Raw genomic sequence first — 19,239 nt, 5'->3', positions numbered from 1 at the left:
TTATGTTATAAACGTTGAGCGCCAGGTCCTTCATATGGTTTGTGACACACGTTTATGGAGGCCCGCAGGATCAGGTGTGTTCTCGGAGGTGTTCTCGGAGGTCTCACAATCACCAAGATTGTGAGATAGTCTGCCTCTCTGTTCCCACTTGGATGGCCTTCCTCTTATTCATTTTTATTAAATCCTATTTTTCCCCTATTAGAATGCTTATCCACCATGCTTGTGACTGATTTAACGTTTGTCTACTCAACTGTAAGCCCAAGGAGAGTGTGGACCAATGTCACCTTTGCCCACCATTTGGTTCTCGGTGTTCAGGAGATGACCAGGCGCTTAATACCTACACGAGAAATACTTGTTAACCAAGTGACAGATTGAGTGAACGGGATGAATGAATTAAGGGTATTCTATACCACATTTCGTGGGAAATTACTGTGATAAGAAATAAAGGTGATTTTCCATTACTGCCACTGATGGATATATGGAGAGATGGATGGATTCATTCATTTGTTTACCAATTCTTTCAATAAATATTTATTGAATTCCTCCCATGTGCTAAGCCCTAAAGATACAGTGAGAACAAGATTGATAATGTCCTTGCCTTAATGGAATTTGTAATCTAGTGGGGAACTCAGACCTTTAATTAGTGTCGCGTGGAGGCACAAGGCAGTGAAACAAAACCTTAAAACTAGCTTCGTGCCTACAGTTACTACTGCTACTGCTATCTTTCTCCTCCTGCTGGAATTAGCGGCCAGCGTGGAAAGACGCGCCTTGCCGTCTTGCTGCCAAGTACACACCCACTCACCCACCTCCCTTGCAGGCTCCGAAGCATTGTCCCACCATTCACTGGCGTCCCCATGGACGCAGAGTTCAGAACTTGCTCAGTGGCACATCATTTTAAAAATTCCATCAAGGTATGGATGAAAGATCGTATCATTGGATTAAAAAAAAAAGATTTTAGACAGCTAGTAATTTCATCTGTGGAGAAGGTAAGAAAGTACTACTTTATATGCAGCAACTTTCTGATTAAAACAAGTGATGAAACCAAAGCACATCTTCAGAGGCAAGACATTGTTCTTGTTTAGATTTTTAAATTCCTTATCCAACATAATTTTTGTTGATTTTTAATGAAATGGGGAAAAAAGGCATGAAAACAGTTTCATCTTGAAATATACAAGTATTTACAAAGGGACTTTCTCTGCTCTTTCCTTGAATCTTTTCTTTCCCATCTATTTCATTTTCTCGTGGTATTCTGTCTTCCTTTTAAAATTACACTGCCCCATGATTGAGACATTCAAGGAAATTCTTATGCACTAAGTTGTGTATCCAGATATATCAATATTAAAATCATAACAAGGTGGTCTAGCAAGCATTAGAATTGTCCTCGTGTTAGGTTTTGATTTTTCTATTTGTTCTTGGTTTTAGAAGTAGGTTGGTGGTTCTTTCCTTACCTGTATTAGTTCTACGTGGGGATAGGAATTTACTGCCTTCAAAATCTATTTCCAACCTTAATATTACCACACAAATCAGTGGCTCCCTGGCAGAGTGATGGATAATGAGAGAAACATAAAACAGTGCCAGTATACCTGTCCACCTTCCCCATTTAAGGCCTGGAAAGTGATCTGAATAGTCATGAAAGAAAACTTTAGTCTTCTTTCTGAGATCTCCATTTTACGGCAGTCTCTATCTTTATGACCTTTTTCTTGATGTTGACTGCTAAACATCTTTACTTTTAGTACGCTAGCACAGTCACGGAAAAGACCACAGCTCTTTAGCTAAATGAGATGTATGAACCGCAGCTACCTTAATGCAGGCTAACCTAATGCCTGCTTATCCAGATGTGACAAACCAGTAGAACGGCTCATTTATTCATCTAATCAGTGTTTATTGGGCACCAGCCGTGTGCCGGCAGGGAACTGCCGAACAAACAGACGTGGGCCCTGTCCTGGGAGCTTAGTATCTAGTCTGAGACTCAGGCAGGTCAGTGCTGGCTCACAGGATAGTTGGATGGGTGCTGCGATGATCTCCAGGATAGAACATGTGGAAGACACGTGGGCTGTGGAACTCCAGCGGGAGCACCTTTGGGGTGGGCAGGCATGTTTGATGAACTGCACGTACAGCCTGGAGTACCGGAAGTGTGCAGGGAGACGGCAGAAGTTAAGACCAGAGACGCAGACAGGAGTCTCAGCAGAAAGGATTTGTAAGCAGGGAGTGTCTTGAGGACTGCTGCAGTTCTAGAAAGTGCGCCCTGTGGGCGGCTTGGCAGAGGGTGGGAAGGGGAGACCGGAGACCCGGGGACCAGCTGGGGTACAGTCACAGCTCACCATGGTGTGAGTTAGAAAGTGGGCGTGTCGTTACTGGAGAGTGGGTGGGGTGGTGGCTTCCTGGAATAGGATACTCAGATGTGGTGCCAACATCTTAGATGCTGATGATCTCTTTCTGCTCAGCAGTTATTGGCATATATTTGCATCGAGGGTTAGGACTAATTTAATTCTTCTACCAAATGCCCTAGGAAGATCTGGGCTTTTGAGGGTAGCCTTTGAAAGAGTTCCCTTACTAACAAGATGGTGTGCTATCGTGGGCTTGAATTTCTTTCTTTCTTATTTCTTTTTTTCCCCCTTGTGATTGAATTTTTTTTTTTTTAACTATGTTCCGTTAGCCAGCATCTAGTACCTCATGAGTTTTTGATGTGGTGTTCAACCATTCATTAGCATTACACCCTGTGCTCATCACAACATGGGCTTGAATTTAGATGTGCTCACAGCCAAACCTCTGCCTAAATATTTCCAGTAGCAAGATGTTTGTTATTTCCTGAGGCAATCTGGTCCAGAACTGAGATTCTAAAACTGCATGCTTCTGAATCAAACTGAAACATTTCTACTCCTCATCCAACTGGCTAGTTCTTCTCCGGCATCTTCTCATCCTATTACATTTCCCTGGATATTGGGCCATTCCATTGACCTTGTGGATTCCTTCCCCTCCCAATCGTCATCTCTTCCCCATGGACTTGATTTGCTAAGATTCTCCAGGACAGCTGGCCCATGAAGAGGCCTTTCGAATGTCCAAACTCACTCTCAGACTCTCCAGCCCAGTGTTGTAGTCTGGTGGTCATCTCTAACTCAGTTCTTCTTTGGTGTGGCTCCCATTGCAAACTATGACTTAACTAGCCAATTAATTAGTAAATAATAAACTCATGGAACTCTAAATTACAAATGGAATTGTATTGAGACTGGGGAGAAAAAGGACACTGAAGGTGATGGCCCAGGCAGATTTCTGTCTAAAATTAGGCATCATTTTTTTCTGAGTTTAGTGAAACACTGTTCTCACTATGCAGCATTTCTTTTTTAAGATGTTCACATTTGGGCAGCCTACTCCACAGCGAACATTTCTGCATGTGAAAATTGGATGACAGGATTCAAAAACCCACAAGTCATCTTAGGTCGATCGTAATAGAAGGTTCTGCGGCGGATACAGGCTCTGTCATCCGCATTCTCCTCCTCTCTGACGTCTTCTCTTTATTTACCTGCCTAGAAGCTTCATATTACTTCTTGGCTTTGTCTTCCTTTTAGAAATTCTGAAAAAAATTCCTGCCGCTCAGTTCCTTTGTTGGAAAATGCAAATCCAATACCACGCGCAAGGCTATGTGAAGGGTGTGCAGTGCAGGGTTCCCAGTCACTGAATTCTCTTTTCCGCCTGTCAAGGACACCACTAGACAGAGGTCCCAAGGCCCTGCCAAGGTGTGTGAAGGAATGCCAGAGTAGTCACACCACAAAACAAATACCATGGTGTTTGACAGTGTCTTCTTGGAATATACTCTCCTTCCTGGGTCTGTAATTTAAGTAGAATGTTAAGACTTTAACTTTCCTAGTCTAGTTAATTCATGATGATAATGGAAGGGGAATAGTGGTATAAATGATAAAAATTGGGCTCTGTGACAGAGAAGCTTTTGAGGTTATGACGCTGCGTAACCGATAGTAAGAGGAATTGACGCGGGGTCATCCTGGCACTGCTGCTTCGTCAGCTAACTGCTGTGCCTCTGTGCCTCAGTTTCATCATCTGTGAAATGGGAATAGCAACACTCGCCTCATGGCTTCTTGTGAGGAAGACCTGAAATACCATGTCAGATGTCTAGCTAGTCTCACCTGCTCCTTGAAAACCACAGAATAGTACAAAAGATGAGTTTGCACTGCAGTCCCAGAGCTCCACTCTAGGAAATGAGGTATGAACTTGAGAGTCATGGGCTAGTTGGGACCCCACTGTCTATTTCTGGGACTGATGCTGGTCTGCTCGGTGGCCTTAGACTAGTTGTGTTTATTGCCCTCCACCAAATGGAGTTGGTCATGCCTCTTTTCTACCTTGCAGGTGTCATTTACTTGCTCATGTTTTTAAAGATTCTATTTATTTATTTATTTATTTATTTGTCAGAGAGGGAGAGAGAGAGCATGCACAGGCAGGCAGAGTAGCAGGCAGAGGCAGAGAAAGAAGCAGGCTCCTCGTTGAGCAAGGAGCTCAATGGAGGACTCGATTCCAGGATCCTGGGATCATGACCTGAGCGGAAGGCAGCGGCTTAACCGACTGAGCCACCCAAGCGTCCCTTTACTGGTTCATGTTACAGGTAATTGGTGACTGCTTGCACGGAGGCTGGTGATGGGGAATGCAGTAGCAAGTAAGATGAACAAGATAAAGTCCTTTCCTCCTGAGTTGTACGTCCCGCTGGGGAAGACAGGGAACAACCAGATAATGTGGATAAGGGAAGACGGTTCAGGTGACAGGGAGTAAGCGGGAGGGTGTGGGGACGGGGAGGGGATGCCGTTGTCGCAGTGATCAGCAAGGATCTCTCTGGTTGACCTGAGAGCTCCACCCAGGGCTTCCCTTGGGAGGCTTATATCTGGTGTTGATAGCACGGGCTGAGCTGAGGAGGTGGGATCCTGAGCAAGGAACTGGGTGGAGACGAGTGGCAGACACTGAGGCTATGAGCACGTGGAGAGCAGCATCATCAGCCATAGGGGGTCAAGAGAGGCTTTTGGGTTGGGGGTGGAGGGCGGGAGTGGAGCGGGGCACTTACCTCGACTCCTGGAAGACAGGTGGGCCAGCCAGGTGAGGGATGAGGAGGGGCCCGGGGAAATGCCCACAGAGCAGAGAGGACACGAAGACTCTTGGGTGGAAATATACAGGTAACGAGCGGAAGTAGTCATGTGGGAGGAGGTGACGGACACCCCACGCCCGGACTCGGTGTGGACGATCCCGTTTGTATGAGCCCTGGAGGAGCGGAGCTGCTGAATGTGGTCTAGCACTTCGAAACCACAGTGCTACGTTACCTCACAATTCATGATTCGTGGATCAGTTTCAACTTTTTAAAACCTACTTTTACTCAAACCTTTTCTATTTTCAATCTCAAGCTGCTGGAAGCCGACCCATTATCTACTGTGCTTTCAGGGCCTGCCACACCACAAGACCGCCGTACTTTGGAGAAGGGGATCGAGTGGATTACCATTTTATCTCTCAGGAAGTTTTTGATGAAATGCTAAATATGGTAAGAACGTTCTCCCCTGTATTACACAAGAAACACTCTTCCTCTGGTAGGAATATTAGGAACTAGCGATAACAAAGAGGAAAATCTTGTGTTTGTTATGAGAGAAGTGTTCTTTTTGGGTTGTTTTTTCTTAAACCACGTGTATATCCTTGTTGACGTGCAGCTTTATTTTAGGATCTTGGAGAGAATATTGTAAATTTTCAGTGAGTAGAGGTTTTAAGAAAATGGAAATAAGACCTCTATGTAAAGTGCTTGTGATTTGTGCTTATTATGTGCTGCTGTAATTTATTATTATTTTAAAGATTTTATTTATTCATATGACAGAGATCACAAGTAGGCAGAGGCAGGCAGAGAGAGAGGGGAAAGCAGGCTCCCTGCTGAGCAGAGAGCCCGATCCCAGGACCTGGAGACCATGACCTGAGCCGAAGGCAGAGGCTTAACCCACTGAGCCACCCAGGTGCCCCATGTGCCGCTGTTATTAATCAGACTTTATTCAACATAGGCAGTTCTCACAGACCAGTCTGATGTGTGATATGAATTGAGCCTCTCTTGCTGTGGGAGTGTTCTGTCCAGAGACCCCTCCTGTTTGCCATCACTGGTGCTTTCTTCTTCTTCTTCTTCTTCTTCTTTTTTTTATTTAAGATTTTATTTATTTATGAGAGAGAGCAGAGGGAGAGGGCAAGCAGACTTCACACGGAGTGCGGAGCCTGATGTGGGGCTTGATCTCAGGACCCTAAGTTTATGACCTGAGCTGAAACCAGGAATTGAACACTCAACCAACTGAGTTACCCAGGCGCCCCGTCACTGGTGCTTTCTAACTGTTGTGGCCCTAAGTATCATTTCATCACGCAGTGTCTCATTCAGTTGGCCTGTCCTGGACACATATGTAGCCTTAAGCTTCCATGTTACACATCAGTGTGCATAACTGTAGTAGAGTTAAGCATGGGATCTGCAGTTTCTATGAGTTTGATTTTGAATGCCCAGCTTTATACATAGTGCCTGTTTTCTCTTGCATTCACAGAGAAACCAAATGAGAAAGTCCTATAATCTCTAGGCGGTTTCCCCTCTAACCTTGTCAAAAGAACATCTTTGAGATTCTTTATAATCTTCTCTCCTAGGGCTGTATTCTGGTAGTTGATCTGAATGTATCAAGAGTATTTTGGGATTTTTATATTCCTAAAAGCCTTAACAGAGATAAGAAGCATTATCTTGATATTAGTAAGAAGGATTCCTTTAGGACTCTTAGGGTTGAAAAACAGCTAGTTCCTGAAATTCATGTTAATTTCTCTTGTTAGAGTCTGAGGCATTTTTTTTCTTGGTTCAGTTCATCTGTTCTCAGTACCCCATATGCTCCCCTGATGTTCCATACCTTACTGGATCCGTAGTAACTAAGTCTGGTTTAATTCCTAGTCTAAGAAGTCGCTGTATTTACACTCCATATTTGGTTTCACAGTTTGACTCCCTCTACAAAATCCTTGTCTGTGTGAGTAGTGCTCGTTTTTACTGCTTCTGCTAACTTTATTACTTCAGTATAATGTCATTTTCTTCAACTGGAATTTTGCTTCTGAGCTCCTTTTCCTTAAAGTGAGCTCAAGACTGTTTCACGAAGAGGCAAACCGTGAGAGGTTGTAACTCATGACACACTATCAGCTTCGCCAGTCACACCGACACACTCAGCCTCCTGTATACACACCCCCACTCCCCGGAACCCCCACCCAGCCAGCCTGCTGCCCCGCCTTGGCAGACTACCCTGGCATCCCCAGGCGCCTCCTGTGGAGGCACCCTCTCCTCCATTCCCTCATCACCTACATGTGGATCGTCACCCCACTGCATGCCTACAGACACACAATCCTTTTTTTTTTTTTTTTTAATTTTTTAAAAAAGATTTTGTTTATTTATTTGAGAGAGAGACAGAGAGCAAGCATGAGAGGGGAGAAGGTCAGAGGGTGAAGCAGACTCCCCGTGGAGCTGGAGCCTGATGTGGGACTCAATCCTGGGACTCCAGGATCATGACCTGAGCTGAAGGCAGTCGCTTAACCAACTGAGCCACCCAGGTGCCCCAGACACACAATCCATTTTTAAGGACATACGTGCAGTCACTTCCCTGAAGATATTCTTCCTCTCTTGTGGAAGTAAGATCACAGACCTGGAGGCTTCTGAAATAGGATTATTGCTGTTTACTAAGAAATCTCCCAGCAGGAAGATGTGAAAGGACTATCACCAGCCAGGAGCTGGAGGACACTTACTCTAAATTTTTTTTAAAAGAAGTATAACAAAGCCTGTTCTATATACTAAATTACAATGCCAGATTCCTCCCAACTCTTCATTCTTCCAGAAGAGATTTTTGGGCTCCACAGAGCGGCCCTTGTACACACAAGTAAACAAATGCACAGTATTTATCTGAAATGTGATTCAAAAGTACATTTTGAGGGGCACCTGGGTGGCTCAGTTGGTTAAGTGTCCAACTCTTGATTTTAGCTTAGGACCCAATCTCTGGGGTGTGAGATCGAGGCCCAGGTCAGACTCCACATTGGACATGGAGACCTGCATGGAACAAGGTTCCCTCTCTCCCTCTACCCCTACCTTCAAAAAAAACAAAAACAAAAAAACCCGCATTTTGAAAACAGGGTGAGTCACAGTAAGCAAGATAGAGTATATGCCTGATGGGAGATTCAGATGGGGATCTTATCCATCTATATAGATGCAATATATATATGTATTATATACGTACATATGATATATGTATATATATAAGATGTCGTACGATTTGCTTCAAAGAACAAAGAAGGCGGGGTGCCTGGGTGGCTCAGTGGGTTAAAGCCTCTGCCTTCTTCTCGGGTCATGATCCCAGGGTCCTGGGATCGAGTTCCGATTGGGCTCTCTGCTCAGCAGGGAGCCTGCTTCCCTTCCTCTCTCTCTCTGCCTGCCTCTCGGCCTACTTGTGATCTCTGTCTGTCAAATAAATAAACAAAATCTAAAAAAAAAAAAAAAAGAACAAAGAAGGCATGACATTGAAGACATAAAATATTAGGATATTTGTTGTTGAGTTTTTAACTTTTAAAATGCGTGATATAAACTCCTTTGGATTATGAAGTGTGTGATTGTCCTCATCACTCCTAGCAGACACATTCACTAGAGACCCACCGCGCCACAACAGGTATTCAGTGTCTCATGGACTTACAACACCCGTGCCACCCCCCACCCCCGACAGATGGCCTAGTCCCCCATCCCCAAATCTCCGGAACATGTCGGGCCAGGAGGCAGAGGTAGCATAAAGGATTCCTAATGGCTCCTGTTCTTAATGATGCTGCCATCCGGTGGGATTCAATTCAATTGACGGGATTCAGCCTCGCAAGCTTTCATTTCTTTCAAAATCCCGTGTGTGGGGAGCCACAGTTGCCAAGATCATCCGTATTTTTATTCCTTCTTTTGTCATCAGCTTTCCAGTTTAGATGAGACCTAGTAGCTTAATAAATATAACAGCATCAAAGAAATGGTCGATTTTGAGAGGCATGTTTTAACTTGGACTGTTTTGCAAGGGGGTACAGCTTTGGGAAGAACTGGGCTTCCAGGAATTAGATGGAAGGCAGTATTTAAATCTCAGATGACTCTAGGGCACACGGCAATTCTGATGAAAAACATTTGGGGCAGTGTCAATAAAAAGCTGTGTTTTATAAGGAAAAACCGAATTGGGTCTGTTTTTCATGGCTTATCTCAGGATGCGAAGGTTTTTAGATGTCCCTGTAATTCATGGCCTTCAGGCTTATCTGGGAATGCAAGGCTTCCGAGAATGGGAGCTTTTTCTGGGGTACCTGGTCTACCAGCGTAGCCAATATGGCTGAGGCTAAGAGCGGGCCATCGGTTTTGCTTTCTCAGTAATGACAGTTTATGGTGCACGTTGGGCAAGGAAGCAGGTAAATGAGCAAAATGCTCGGTCCTACCAGCAGCTTCACACTCCTCAGTGCCTTCACTCTCCTCATGTGTTCCGTCAGCAGATTATGGGATCTCCAAAAACTCAATTTTTTTTTTCCAGCTGAGAATTCTGAATAAATTTCTCTACCACATTTTGATATTAAGTTTCATAAACCCATCGTTAGCCTTCTATTTGTAAGTTTTATGGAAACATAGAAAAGTAAGATATCAAATCGTTTTATTTATATTCAGTTTCATTATGGCAGCTGTTATATGAAAAACCTCTGTGCTTCTCAAATTTCAGGGGAAATTCATTCTGACATTTAATTATGGTAATCACAGTTACGGATTAAATAGGGACACCATAGAAGGTATCGCAAGAGATGGTTTGGCAAGCTGTATTCACATGGAAATAGAAGTAAGTGTCTTTTCATTCAGTCAATTTATTTTAAATGCATGTGTGTGTTTAAGTGAGTCTATCTATCTATCTATATTTGTGGTTGAGGAGGTGGGGGTAGCACCTAGCACCCTGCTAGGCACAGGGGTGGCCAAACATGCACAGTTAAATAACTGGAGTTATGACAGAAGACATGGATTGCACATATACCAGGAATAGAAGTGCTACTCATGATTCACTTTTTTTTTTTAATATTTTATTTATTTGAGAGGTAGAGAGCAGAGAGAGGCAATAAAAGAGAGCTTGAGAGGAGAGAGGTCAGCAGGAGAAGCAGACTTCCTGCTGAGCAGGAAGCCCGATGTGGAACTTGATCCCGGGACTCCAGTATCATGACCTGAGCCTAAGGCAGTCGCTTAACCAACTGAGCCACCCCACAATTCACTTTCTGTGTTAACTTCCTCACTACATTCCTCGTTTAGGGCATGTGGTCTCTGTTTATATGAAGTGATATCCAGGTAAAGGTGCTCCTCACAGGCTGTGGAGCTGGTACACTGTCCCCTCGGGACCTGCCTGGCCGCTCTGTGCGGCCGCCCTTGTTCTCTGATTCTTCACGGGAGATGCGTGGGCTGTGCTGTCAGCCTACTGCTGCTTGCAGGTTGCAGTCCATTCCAGCTTGGAGCAATTCAGACTTGCAGATTTCAGGAGATTTCTGTCTCTGCCCCCATATCCCATCTTCCCCAGTGATCTTCTATAATTAGAATATGCAGAATATTACATATTCTAATCTGTAACTAGAATATGGATCCAGTCTAGATCCAGAGTAAAACTATGACTATCCTATTTAATTGGTTTTTTTTTTAAGATTTTTTATTTGTTTATTTGACAGACGGATCACAAGTAGGCAGAGAGGCAGGCTCTCTGCTGAGCAGAGAGCCCGATGTGGGGTTTGATCCCAGGACCCTGAGATCATGACCCGAGCCAAAGGCAGAGGCTTTAACCCACTGAGCCACCCAGACTCCCCCTATTTAACTGTTTTAAAAATTTATGGCTTTATTAAGTATGTGAAGTCTTTAAAGAAACTTGATTGTCTTTGGAAGGTAACTTCACTGAGTGGTGTAACAGTTTTGTAGTCAGGAAAATAAGTTAGGAAAATGATTCTATTAGATCAAACTTACAGAAAACAAAATCTGGGCTGGTCAGATATTCTGTTTCTATCGACTCTGAAACTTCTTTTAAAACTTGTAATTGGGCAGAACAGGAGACTGATTTCTTTTTGGCTCCTCGGATTGGTGTGTTGCCTCACTGCAGTGAAATTGCGCCCGTTTCTTCCAGCTCTTTAATTTTTCTAACTTCAAAATCCCACAATTCTCCTCTTTCTGCAGTTGACTGCATTTGCCTCTCTAAGGAGGTTTTCTGGGTTTCTATGCTAATCACCAAAAATATCTTCCTTGGACAAGGCAGAAACTCTCCAGCTTCCTGTGCTTACCTTCTTCAGGTTCCCCGGCTCTCTGAGTGCTGGCTCCCTCCTCCCTCTTCCTCCCTGAGAATCTCTCCTACTCATTTCCAAGAGGTTGACTCCGTGAACCAGGCCTGGTGTCCCTGGTTGTCCTGTCATTGGCAGACTTAGAAATTCTTTTGTAAAAGATCCCATAGTTCGTCCCCCCACCCCATGTTTGAAACAAAGATTTTGAACATTGAGCTAAACTGCTGATGATGGGCTCGGGGTGGAAGGGGCTTTAGAGTTCATTTGGAAGGACTCTTGCATTTCCGCTATGAGGAAATTGATGCCCAGGGAGCAATTGTGGGATTGGCTCGTGGTCTGCAGTAGCTGGGGAGCTGTGGTCTGTCACCACCCAGCCCTCCTGATCCACAGACCACCACCCAGCCGCGCTTCTGGGTGTGAGCTCCTGGCAGCTTGGTTGTCCCTTGCTCTGGGTAGAAGCTGTGAGATGTAGCAGGAACCAGCCAACCAGGTTGCTGGTTTAGGAATAGGGCCAGTCCCAAGGCGATGACAATGGGGGAACAGAGGAGCTTTTCTTCTCTGGTAAGATCTTTATGTCCTGCAGCTGCAGAGGATGCTTTTTGAAATGTAGACTTGAAATTACTTCTCAGTGGGGCACCTGGCTGATTAAGTAGAGCATGTGACTCTTGATCTCTGGGTTACAAGTTCAAGCCCCACAATGGGTATAGAGATTCCTTAAAAATAAAATCTGAAAAAAGAAAAAGAGAAATTTCTCTTCAGTATTAAAGACACAGTACTACTGTGAATGTACCTGTTTGTATCTAGCAATTTATTTTTTATTTTTTATTTTTTTTTTAAAGAGGATGTGAGTGGGGACAGAGGGAGAGAGAATCTCAAGCAGGCCTGATGCCCAGTGTGCAACCCAACAATGGTCTCAGTCTCATGATCCTGAGATCATGACCTGAGCCGAAATCAAGAGTTGGACACTTAACCCACTGAGCCACCCAGGGGCCCCTAGCAATTTTCTTTGTTAACCATCATGTTTATTAGAGTAATTAATTAGAGGATGGCCAGGTAGTTCTTTAATTTCCAATAATAATATTTGATGGACAAAGGAAAGTAATCCAACTTTGAGATATTTACAGGAAAATAATAGCTAATTATCCAAATCTTATAATACAAGACTACTTATTACACCTATGTTGTCAGATATCTCCAACATAATTTCTAAATTGTGTGTCTGTTTCTAATTTATCACCTCTTCTTTGAACAAATAGGGTGTAAGAAGTTTGAAATTTTCCTATTTTGAGCCTCGATATATCCTGGTGGTGCCCATGGACAAGGAAAAATATGAAGGATATTTGCGGAGAAAAGGATTATTCAGTCGTGTAGAGATTGAATTTGCTGTGTCCAGAGTGGACCTTTATATTAAAACCAATCAGAAATTTCCAGGATATTTTGATGCTATCATCAATGCAGGTTGGTAACTTTCAGTGAAGTTTTATTTTTGAAGTGTATTGTCACTGGGGGAAAATCTGCTGTAACCTGCATCTTAATTGTTGGCTGATGAAGTTTCTTGTGGTTGTGGAACTGGGTGTCTGCTTCTTTTGTTAAGTCTCTCCCAGGGGTTGCCCTACGTCCTATAGGCTGCACCCAGGTCGTGTGCGTGTGGCCCTTCTGTCTTCAAGCTGGAGATTGCACATCACATTCTCCTCGTGCTTCAAGTCTCTGCTTTCCTCTTCTACCAGACAATACTCTTCCTTTATGGGGCTCATGTGATCCTGTGTAACCCCACCTGGAGAGTATCCCTTCTGACTAGCCCAAACTCACTGATGAGTAACCTTCGTTACGTTTGCAAAACTCCCTTTTGCCATTTAACATGACATAATCACAGGAGTAACACCCCCTCACATTCACAGGTTCTGCCCACACTGAAGGAAGGCAGTTATCTGAGGGTGAAGTGTCTTGAGGTTCTCAGAATTCTGCCTACCACAATAGTCCTTACTTAGATGTAGCTTAGAAAATCAATACCACCATCAGTTGCAAATTGGCTGTGTTTTGGTATGATTCTGTTGCCTTAAAGTACCTTCTCTCATTTACTGTAGATGATCTGGAAGTTGCCTACCAAAAGCTGAGTCACCTCATCAGAGAATACCTTGGATTGTCTGAGGAAACATCCAAGAATTTGGCTCCGACTGCAGGTACTACGCTGTCCCTTTTTGTGCCCGGGAAACCAGTCTGAATTGCGATGTGGGTACTCGTCAGCCAGGCTCAAGCTGGTTCTAACGCTTTAATCCCCCTTCTTCCTCCCGTGTGATTGTCTTCACAAGTGAGCTACGTGATCAGCCCCCTGCACCTGTCCCTCTCCTTGTCGGGTGGCCGTAGTGGCACTCACAGGGCTGTCCTTCAGGGACATGCTGGCTGGTGCCTCCTTGGTGGTTTATGGTAAATAAGGGCCAGCCTCCTGGTTCAGAACTCAGCCTTCCAGAAGTTGGGCTCCCTGAGGGAGCTGAGGTGGCATTCTGCTCGGCAAGTTTGTGTTTAGCGTTGTTTTCAGCCAATAGATTTCTTTCTCCTTTTCTTTGCATTGCCACAGTCCTCCAAATGTCTGGTGCTAGAGGGGACAGTGGAAGAGCACAGTCAGAGGGTGTGAGCCTGGTTGTGGCCCTCCCATCCCTTGGGCAAGCTGCTTTGCTGTTCAGAACTTCACTTGACTATCGTGCTAGATAGTTGATGCTCTCCATTGAGGGAGAGTTAGTGCCCCATGGAACATACGCAGCAAACAGCATAGGCTGTAGAGCAGTGTCTCTCCTCGGAATCCAGGAATTCTAAAGCCTTAACTTAGAATTTGGGCCATGGGTATTTTGAGATGGATTTTAAAGGTTCTCCCCAATCCACCTCATCCCCGCTCAGATGGCTGACTTCTCAGTGAAAAAAATGACAGGAAATTCGCTTTGGCAAGGATGTTGAGAGATTGGGAAGGTAAAATGGTATAGCTCCGATAGAAAACAGTGTAGTCATTCCTCAAAAATTAGAAATAGAATCACCGAATATTATAGCAATTCCACCTCAGGATATCTACCCAGAAGAACTGAAAACAGGGACTTGCACAGGTACTTGTACCCCAGTGAACTGCTGCATTATTCACAGCAGCTGAGAGGAGGAAGCAGCCCAACTGTTCGTCAACAGGCAAATGAATCAACTAAATGTGGTTGATAAATACCGTGGGATGTTATTCAGCCCTAAAGAGGAAGGGGCTTCTGTCTGACACACACCACAAGGAGGATATGTTCTGCGAAGTGAAGTAAGCCAGTCACAGAAACACAAATACAGTCTGATGCCCCTTTTATGAGGTACCTAGATTCGTCGAATCCATAAGGACGGAAAAATGGGATGGTTGCCAGAGGCTGGGGGGGGGGGTGGGAGGAATGGAGTGTTGTTGTTTCACAACTACAGAGTTTCACTATTACAAGATGAAACGAGCTCATGGGCTTCCTTGCGCAATAACGTGAATATACGTAACACTACTGAGCCGATTACTTAAAAATGGTGGGGACGACAGACTTTACATTCTGTGTAGTTTTTGACACCCGAATGAAGAAAAAGAAGGTCCTCTCCAGTGGGCTGAACTGCTCTCACATATCACATATTGTAAAACATTGATGTGAGACCCTTGCTTACTGTGTATTCGCGTGCTTTGGCCTCCGTGACTCTTGGCCCAGTAGGACTTCGCTGGCTGGGTTGGGGCAGGCCAGGCCATGATTTTGCCAGAGTTGAGACTGGCAGTGCCCTTTACAATTTTACACACGTTTTTCGGGTCAGGGACCTCTGGAACAAGGTCATTGTGACACTGGTTCGCAACCAACAGATCACAGCGAGAGGCTGTCCTTCCATGTGTTTCTTCTAGAAGACAGGTGACCAGGGTAGGACTTCCCGCCTGCAGAGGAGTGGAAGAAAGTGTACCCTATGTGCAGACAGGCTTCATGGAGGACTGGAGGACTGTGCCCAGTCTTCGAAGGGGGGACATTCGATGAGGAGGATGCCCGTGTGTTGATCCACATGGGTAAACTCCCATCAGTTTTTTAGAAAGCCGTGCTGGGTAGAGGGCATGGCATATCTCATGAGGCTTCGAGAGCTGGATGGAAGTCTCTCGTGAGGAAATCTGCCTCTCTTTGCTTTCAATCTTTGCTAACCTGGCAACTTCTGATCTTTAATTTGATCCCCTGGGTGGAGCTGTTGCGCTGGGGGCACGCTCCTACGTTAGAACACCCTGCCCTGATCCCTGAGCTGGGCCCGGCTCCCACTGTAAATGAATCAGTTGGTGTTCTGGCTTTTAAATCAGCCCCTTGTGGATTTAGATGAGCATGAGTCCGTCCCTGGAGCCTGACCAGTTCTGAGAAAAGGAGAGAAGCGTGTTTGTCAGTCGGTTGCACAGAGGGCACCTGTGAGCTGTGGCGTTTGAACTGGATCTCAGCCAGCGGGGCCCCTGCTCTCCATCATTCCACATTCTGTGACCACCAGGACACTGACGATTCGGTGCAGTTGCCATTTGGTGAATTAATAGACCAGATAATGTGTGCATAGGAAAACAGACTCCCGTTTTTAAAGGGTAAAATGAAACTTCATTTATGTGGACCAGTTAGGTTCGGCCTGTCTGATTTAATGGAAAGTATGAATTATAGAATTTGTTAAAATGTTCTTCCTCTCAGACACACTGCATAACAGAAACTGGATCATTTAGTTACTGACTCACGGAACCTCTGCTTTAAAAAGTAGAGGGAAGGTTTATAATTATTGCATTAATTCAGTGGCCTGCGTAAACCCTGTTTTCCTGGCAGGGTTAGCATTTGGGAAAATGATGTGTTTTCTTAAGAAGCGAAACCACCTCATTTTATTTAAGTAGTCCATCTGTGGAGGACGTTACTGTCTTCTGTCGATGGTTTCAGGATAAACCTGCACATAAAGTGACTTTGTGGAGGCCAGATGTGATTCAAGTGAGTATTTAAAAATTCTAATGAGCATGATCCTTACTAATAAAGCTTTAAAAGGATCTCTAGTGGCTCAAGAGTAGAGCCAGGGGCCTCTTGGAGTTTGAGGGCATGAAGTCTATGCCAAGGAGGGCAGGCCCCCATGTTCCGGAGTTCACTGCCGGTGAGCAGGGCCCAACCATAACCACCCCAAAATGAGCATCGTGACTCCCCGAAAAGGGACCAGAGTCCCAGCAGGGTCACCGCCCCAGGACTGACTGGCTTTTGCATTTTTGCTTCCACTCTGAGCTGGGTCCCTCTGATTTTAAGTTCTGTAGTTCTGTATGTTTACATAAAGACTTACATTACCTATGTAAGTATAAATGAGACCCCCCCCAGAAAGAAAAGATCAGTAATTTCAGCATAGTTGAAATATTTTTAATATTTAATTGAGCTGTCAAAGGTAAGAAATTGAAATAAAAAATATTTAAGGTTCTATGAAAGACCAATTAGAAAATTGAACTGGAAATTAGAAGTCTTAGTTTCGTATTCCAAATTTCACCAGTAATCATTAATTTGATCAGAGAAATCACTTTGAACTGCCATTTCTAAACAACAAAGCCATACATATAATATTATGGAACATTCTGGAATTTGCTGATGTTTTTGCCCTTAGATTAGACTGTCTATAAGTTAGGCTTCAGTACAAACCGAAATCTGGTGGCCAATGGCTTTGTTTTCATGGAAGCAGGAATCCTGTACCAATGCCAACTGAGTATTCCTAGATATTTGAAGTAATAATACATAGCCTTATCTTCAGTAATTTCATGTTGCTAACTTGTAACTGAGAATGCAATTTTAATTTCTACTCTTAATGATGAAACTAGAACAAAATCATAAAAATAAGCCTGAAGTCTATCAGTATAGCAAGCACATCAGCCTGGACCCAGAAATGCAAACCTTTACCAGAGGAGAGACTAATTGAATTTCCATTAAATGCACATACAAAATAGTAATGTTAGGTACAAAGTGATTATAAAACCTCAAAATACTGAGACATACCATTATAATTAATGCCATTAATTAAAAATATTTATCAACCATGGTACGGATGATCTTATTTTTTTCCCTTATAGCAATGCTAGGTAATATTCATTTCTAAAGCACAATAACTAATAAAATCCTGAGCAAACAGTACAGTTTTTATGAAATAAAAACTCACTTTGTTCACAACTCAGTGTAAGAGATGTCTTTACCTCCCGTGTGTCTCTCTACAGCCTATTTCTGGAATACTCATCTGGTGCTCCCAATAAAGCTTTTAAAAAGCTGATCCAACTATCACCCTGAGTTCCTGCTATAGAAATCATAAAATAAAATTATATTTGCAAATCATTATTTAGATCTGACTAGTGAGAGAGGAAAATGATGGTGATGATGAGTCAAACGGGGAAATTGAACAATTTACTAGGTCCCACGTGGTGTCTTTATCTCTAATAAAGGGCAGGGTTTCATTTGCCAAATGATGTGAATTGTCAAATTCTAAAAGTGGGGTGAAAAAAATCCTTGTGTGTCTGATTCTAGGAAACAGGGGGTTTACAAAGAGAAAGAGCTTTCAGCATTGGGTTTTACGGTTCTTCTGCCTTTCTATTTTTCAAAATTTCTTTTCGCATGTGATTTAAAAAAAAACATAAAATTAGCCATTTTAGCCATTTTAAGTGTACAACTTAATGGCATTAACTCCATTCACAGTGTCGTATAACCATCCCTACTACCTCTTTCCAAAAGTTTTCATCCCTCCCACACAGAAACTCTATTCCCATTAAGCAGTAACCCCCGCCTTTAGTCCCTGGTAACCTCTAATCTACTTTCTGTCTCTATGAATTTGTCTCTTCTAGACATTTTTACTTCTCTTATATTTTAATTTAGCCTTGCATCTTGACTAAATTTGTATTTACTCTATTACTGTCATGAACTAGGGAGATAGGAATGATGAGCAGAGCCATCCCCTCAGAAATCCCACCAAGTGGCAAGATTTTCCTTGTCCCCACTCTTCCCTAACCCCTCCCCAGAGATGTCTGGTTCAGCTGGAGGCACAGGCTACCTCTCCAGACGAGGAGGTTCAGGGAGGACCCAGAGTAGTCCAAGCCCATCTTCCTCTGTGGGGGAGAATGGACCGTTGCCAGGAGCCTGGTTTGCTTCTGGGGATGGACCACCATGGGGTCACCTTGGAGGTCTGACTTGGTTTGTAGTCTCTGGGCATCAGGTTTCTCTCAAAGTGGGCCGAGACTAGTTTCTTCAAGGCTGTTCCACACTGGTGTGCCACCCTTGACTACAGCATTTCAGAGCCATGTCCTTAGGCCTAGGTGAAGATGTCCCGTGGGCCACCAGAATATGTATGGACTTCTCTCAGAAACAAGTGCCTGCTGCACTGATAGAGTCCCTGGTTGGTCCATGAGAACAGAATCACACGGAGAACTTGCTCCCATGGTGATCGAAGGAAGTGTCCCCATCTGCAATGTCAGTGTGCTAGTGGCCTCTCAGAACCATTGCTGAAACCTGGAGTAGACTCCGAGGGAAAAGAGTAGCCCTGGGGGTGGTGGGGGTGGAGGGAGTATCAGGAGCAGCTCCTGTGAGCCATGGCACCTCATGCTTCCATGGAATCCATTTTTTGCTTCCTTCCGTTCCCTCCTGACTTACTGAGTGCCTGTTGCATTTCCCATGCCTTGCCTTGCCTTGCCTTCCCTTCCCTTGGTAAGCTGATTATTCCTCAGAGAGCTCCCAGTTTCTTGAAGGGGCCTGCCATTAAACAAGCAGGACTACCCCTGGCTTAGACGTCCCCCCTCTCGTTTCTACCATCAACAGCAGCACTGACCTCTCTAAGTGGTGGAAATTTAAAATTTCATTCACTTAGAAAGTGTTGCTGTCACTGTCTCACCCGGATGTAAATTTTGGTTCTGTGAATAAGTCTCTC

General features: G+C 44.1%; 1 protein-coding gene across 8 annotated transcripts in view; it reads left to right on the top strand.

The window, feature by feature from the left end:
• LRGUK (leucine rich repeats and guanylate kinase domain containing) overlaps positions 1-19,239 on the top strand; it is a 139,122-nt gene that overhangs the window by 53,690 nt on the left and 66,193 nt on the right. For all 8 annotated transcript variants that reach the window (XR_004276755.1, XM_032304526.1, XM_032304522.1 and 5 more), the window contains 4 exons: positions 5,434-5,530; positions 9,747-9,860; positions 12,579-12,780; positions 13,407-13,502. Coding sequence is in view for 7 of the 8 variants with exons in the window: in XM_032304526.1 (XP_032160417.1) it covers positions 5,434-5,530; positions 9,747-9,860; positions 12,579-12,780; positions 13,407-13,502 (509 nt within the window). In the remaining variant the exon portion in view is untranslated. The remainder of the gene's footprint in view (positions 1-5,433; positions 5,531-9,746; positions 9,861-12,578; positions 12,781-13,406; positions 13,503-19,239) is intronic.

Source organism: Mustela erminea, chromosome 11 (genome assembly GCF_009829155.1).
Source record: "Mustela erminea isolate mMusErm1 chromosome 11, mMusErm1.Pri, whole genome shotgun sequence".
Classification (NCBI taxonomy): Eukaryota; Metazoa; Chordata; class Mammalia; order Carnivora; family Mustelidae; genus Mustela; species Mustela erminea.
This window is presented reverse-complemented; position numbering and strand designations above follow the sequence as displayed.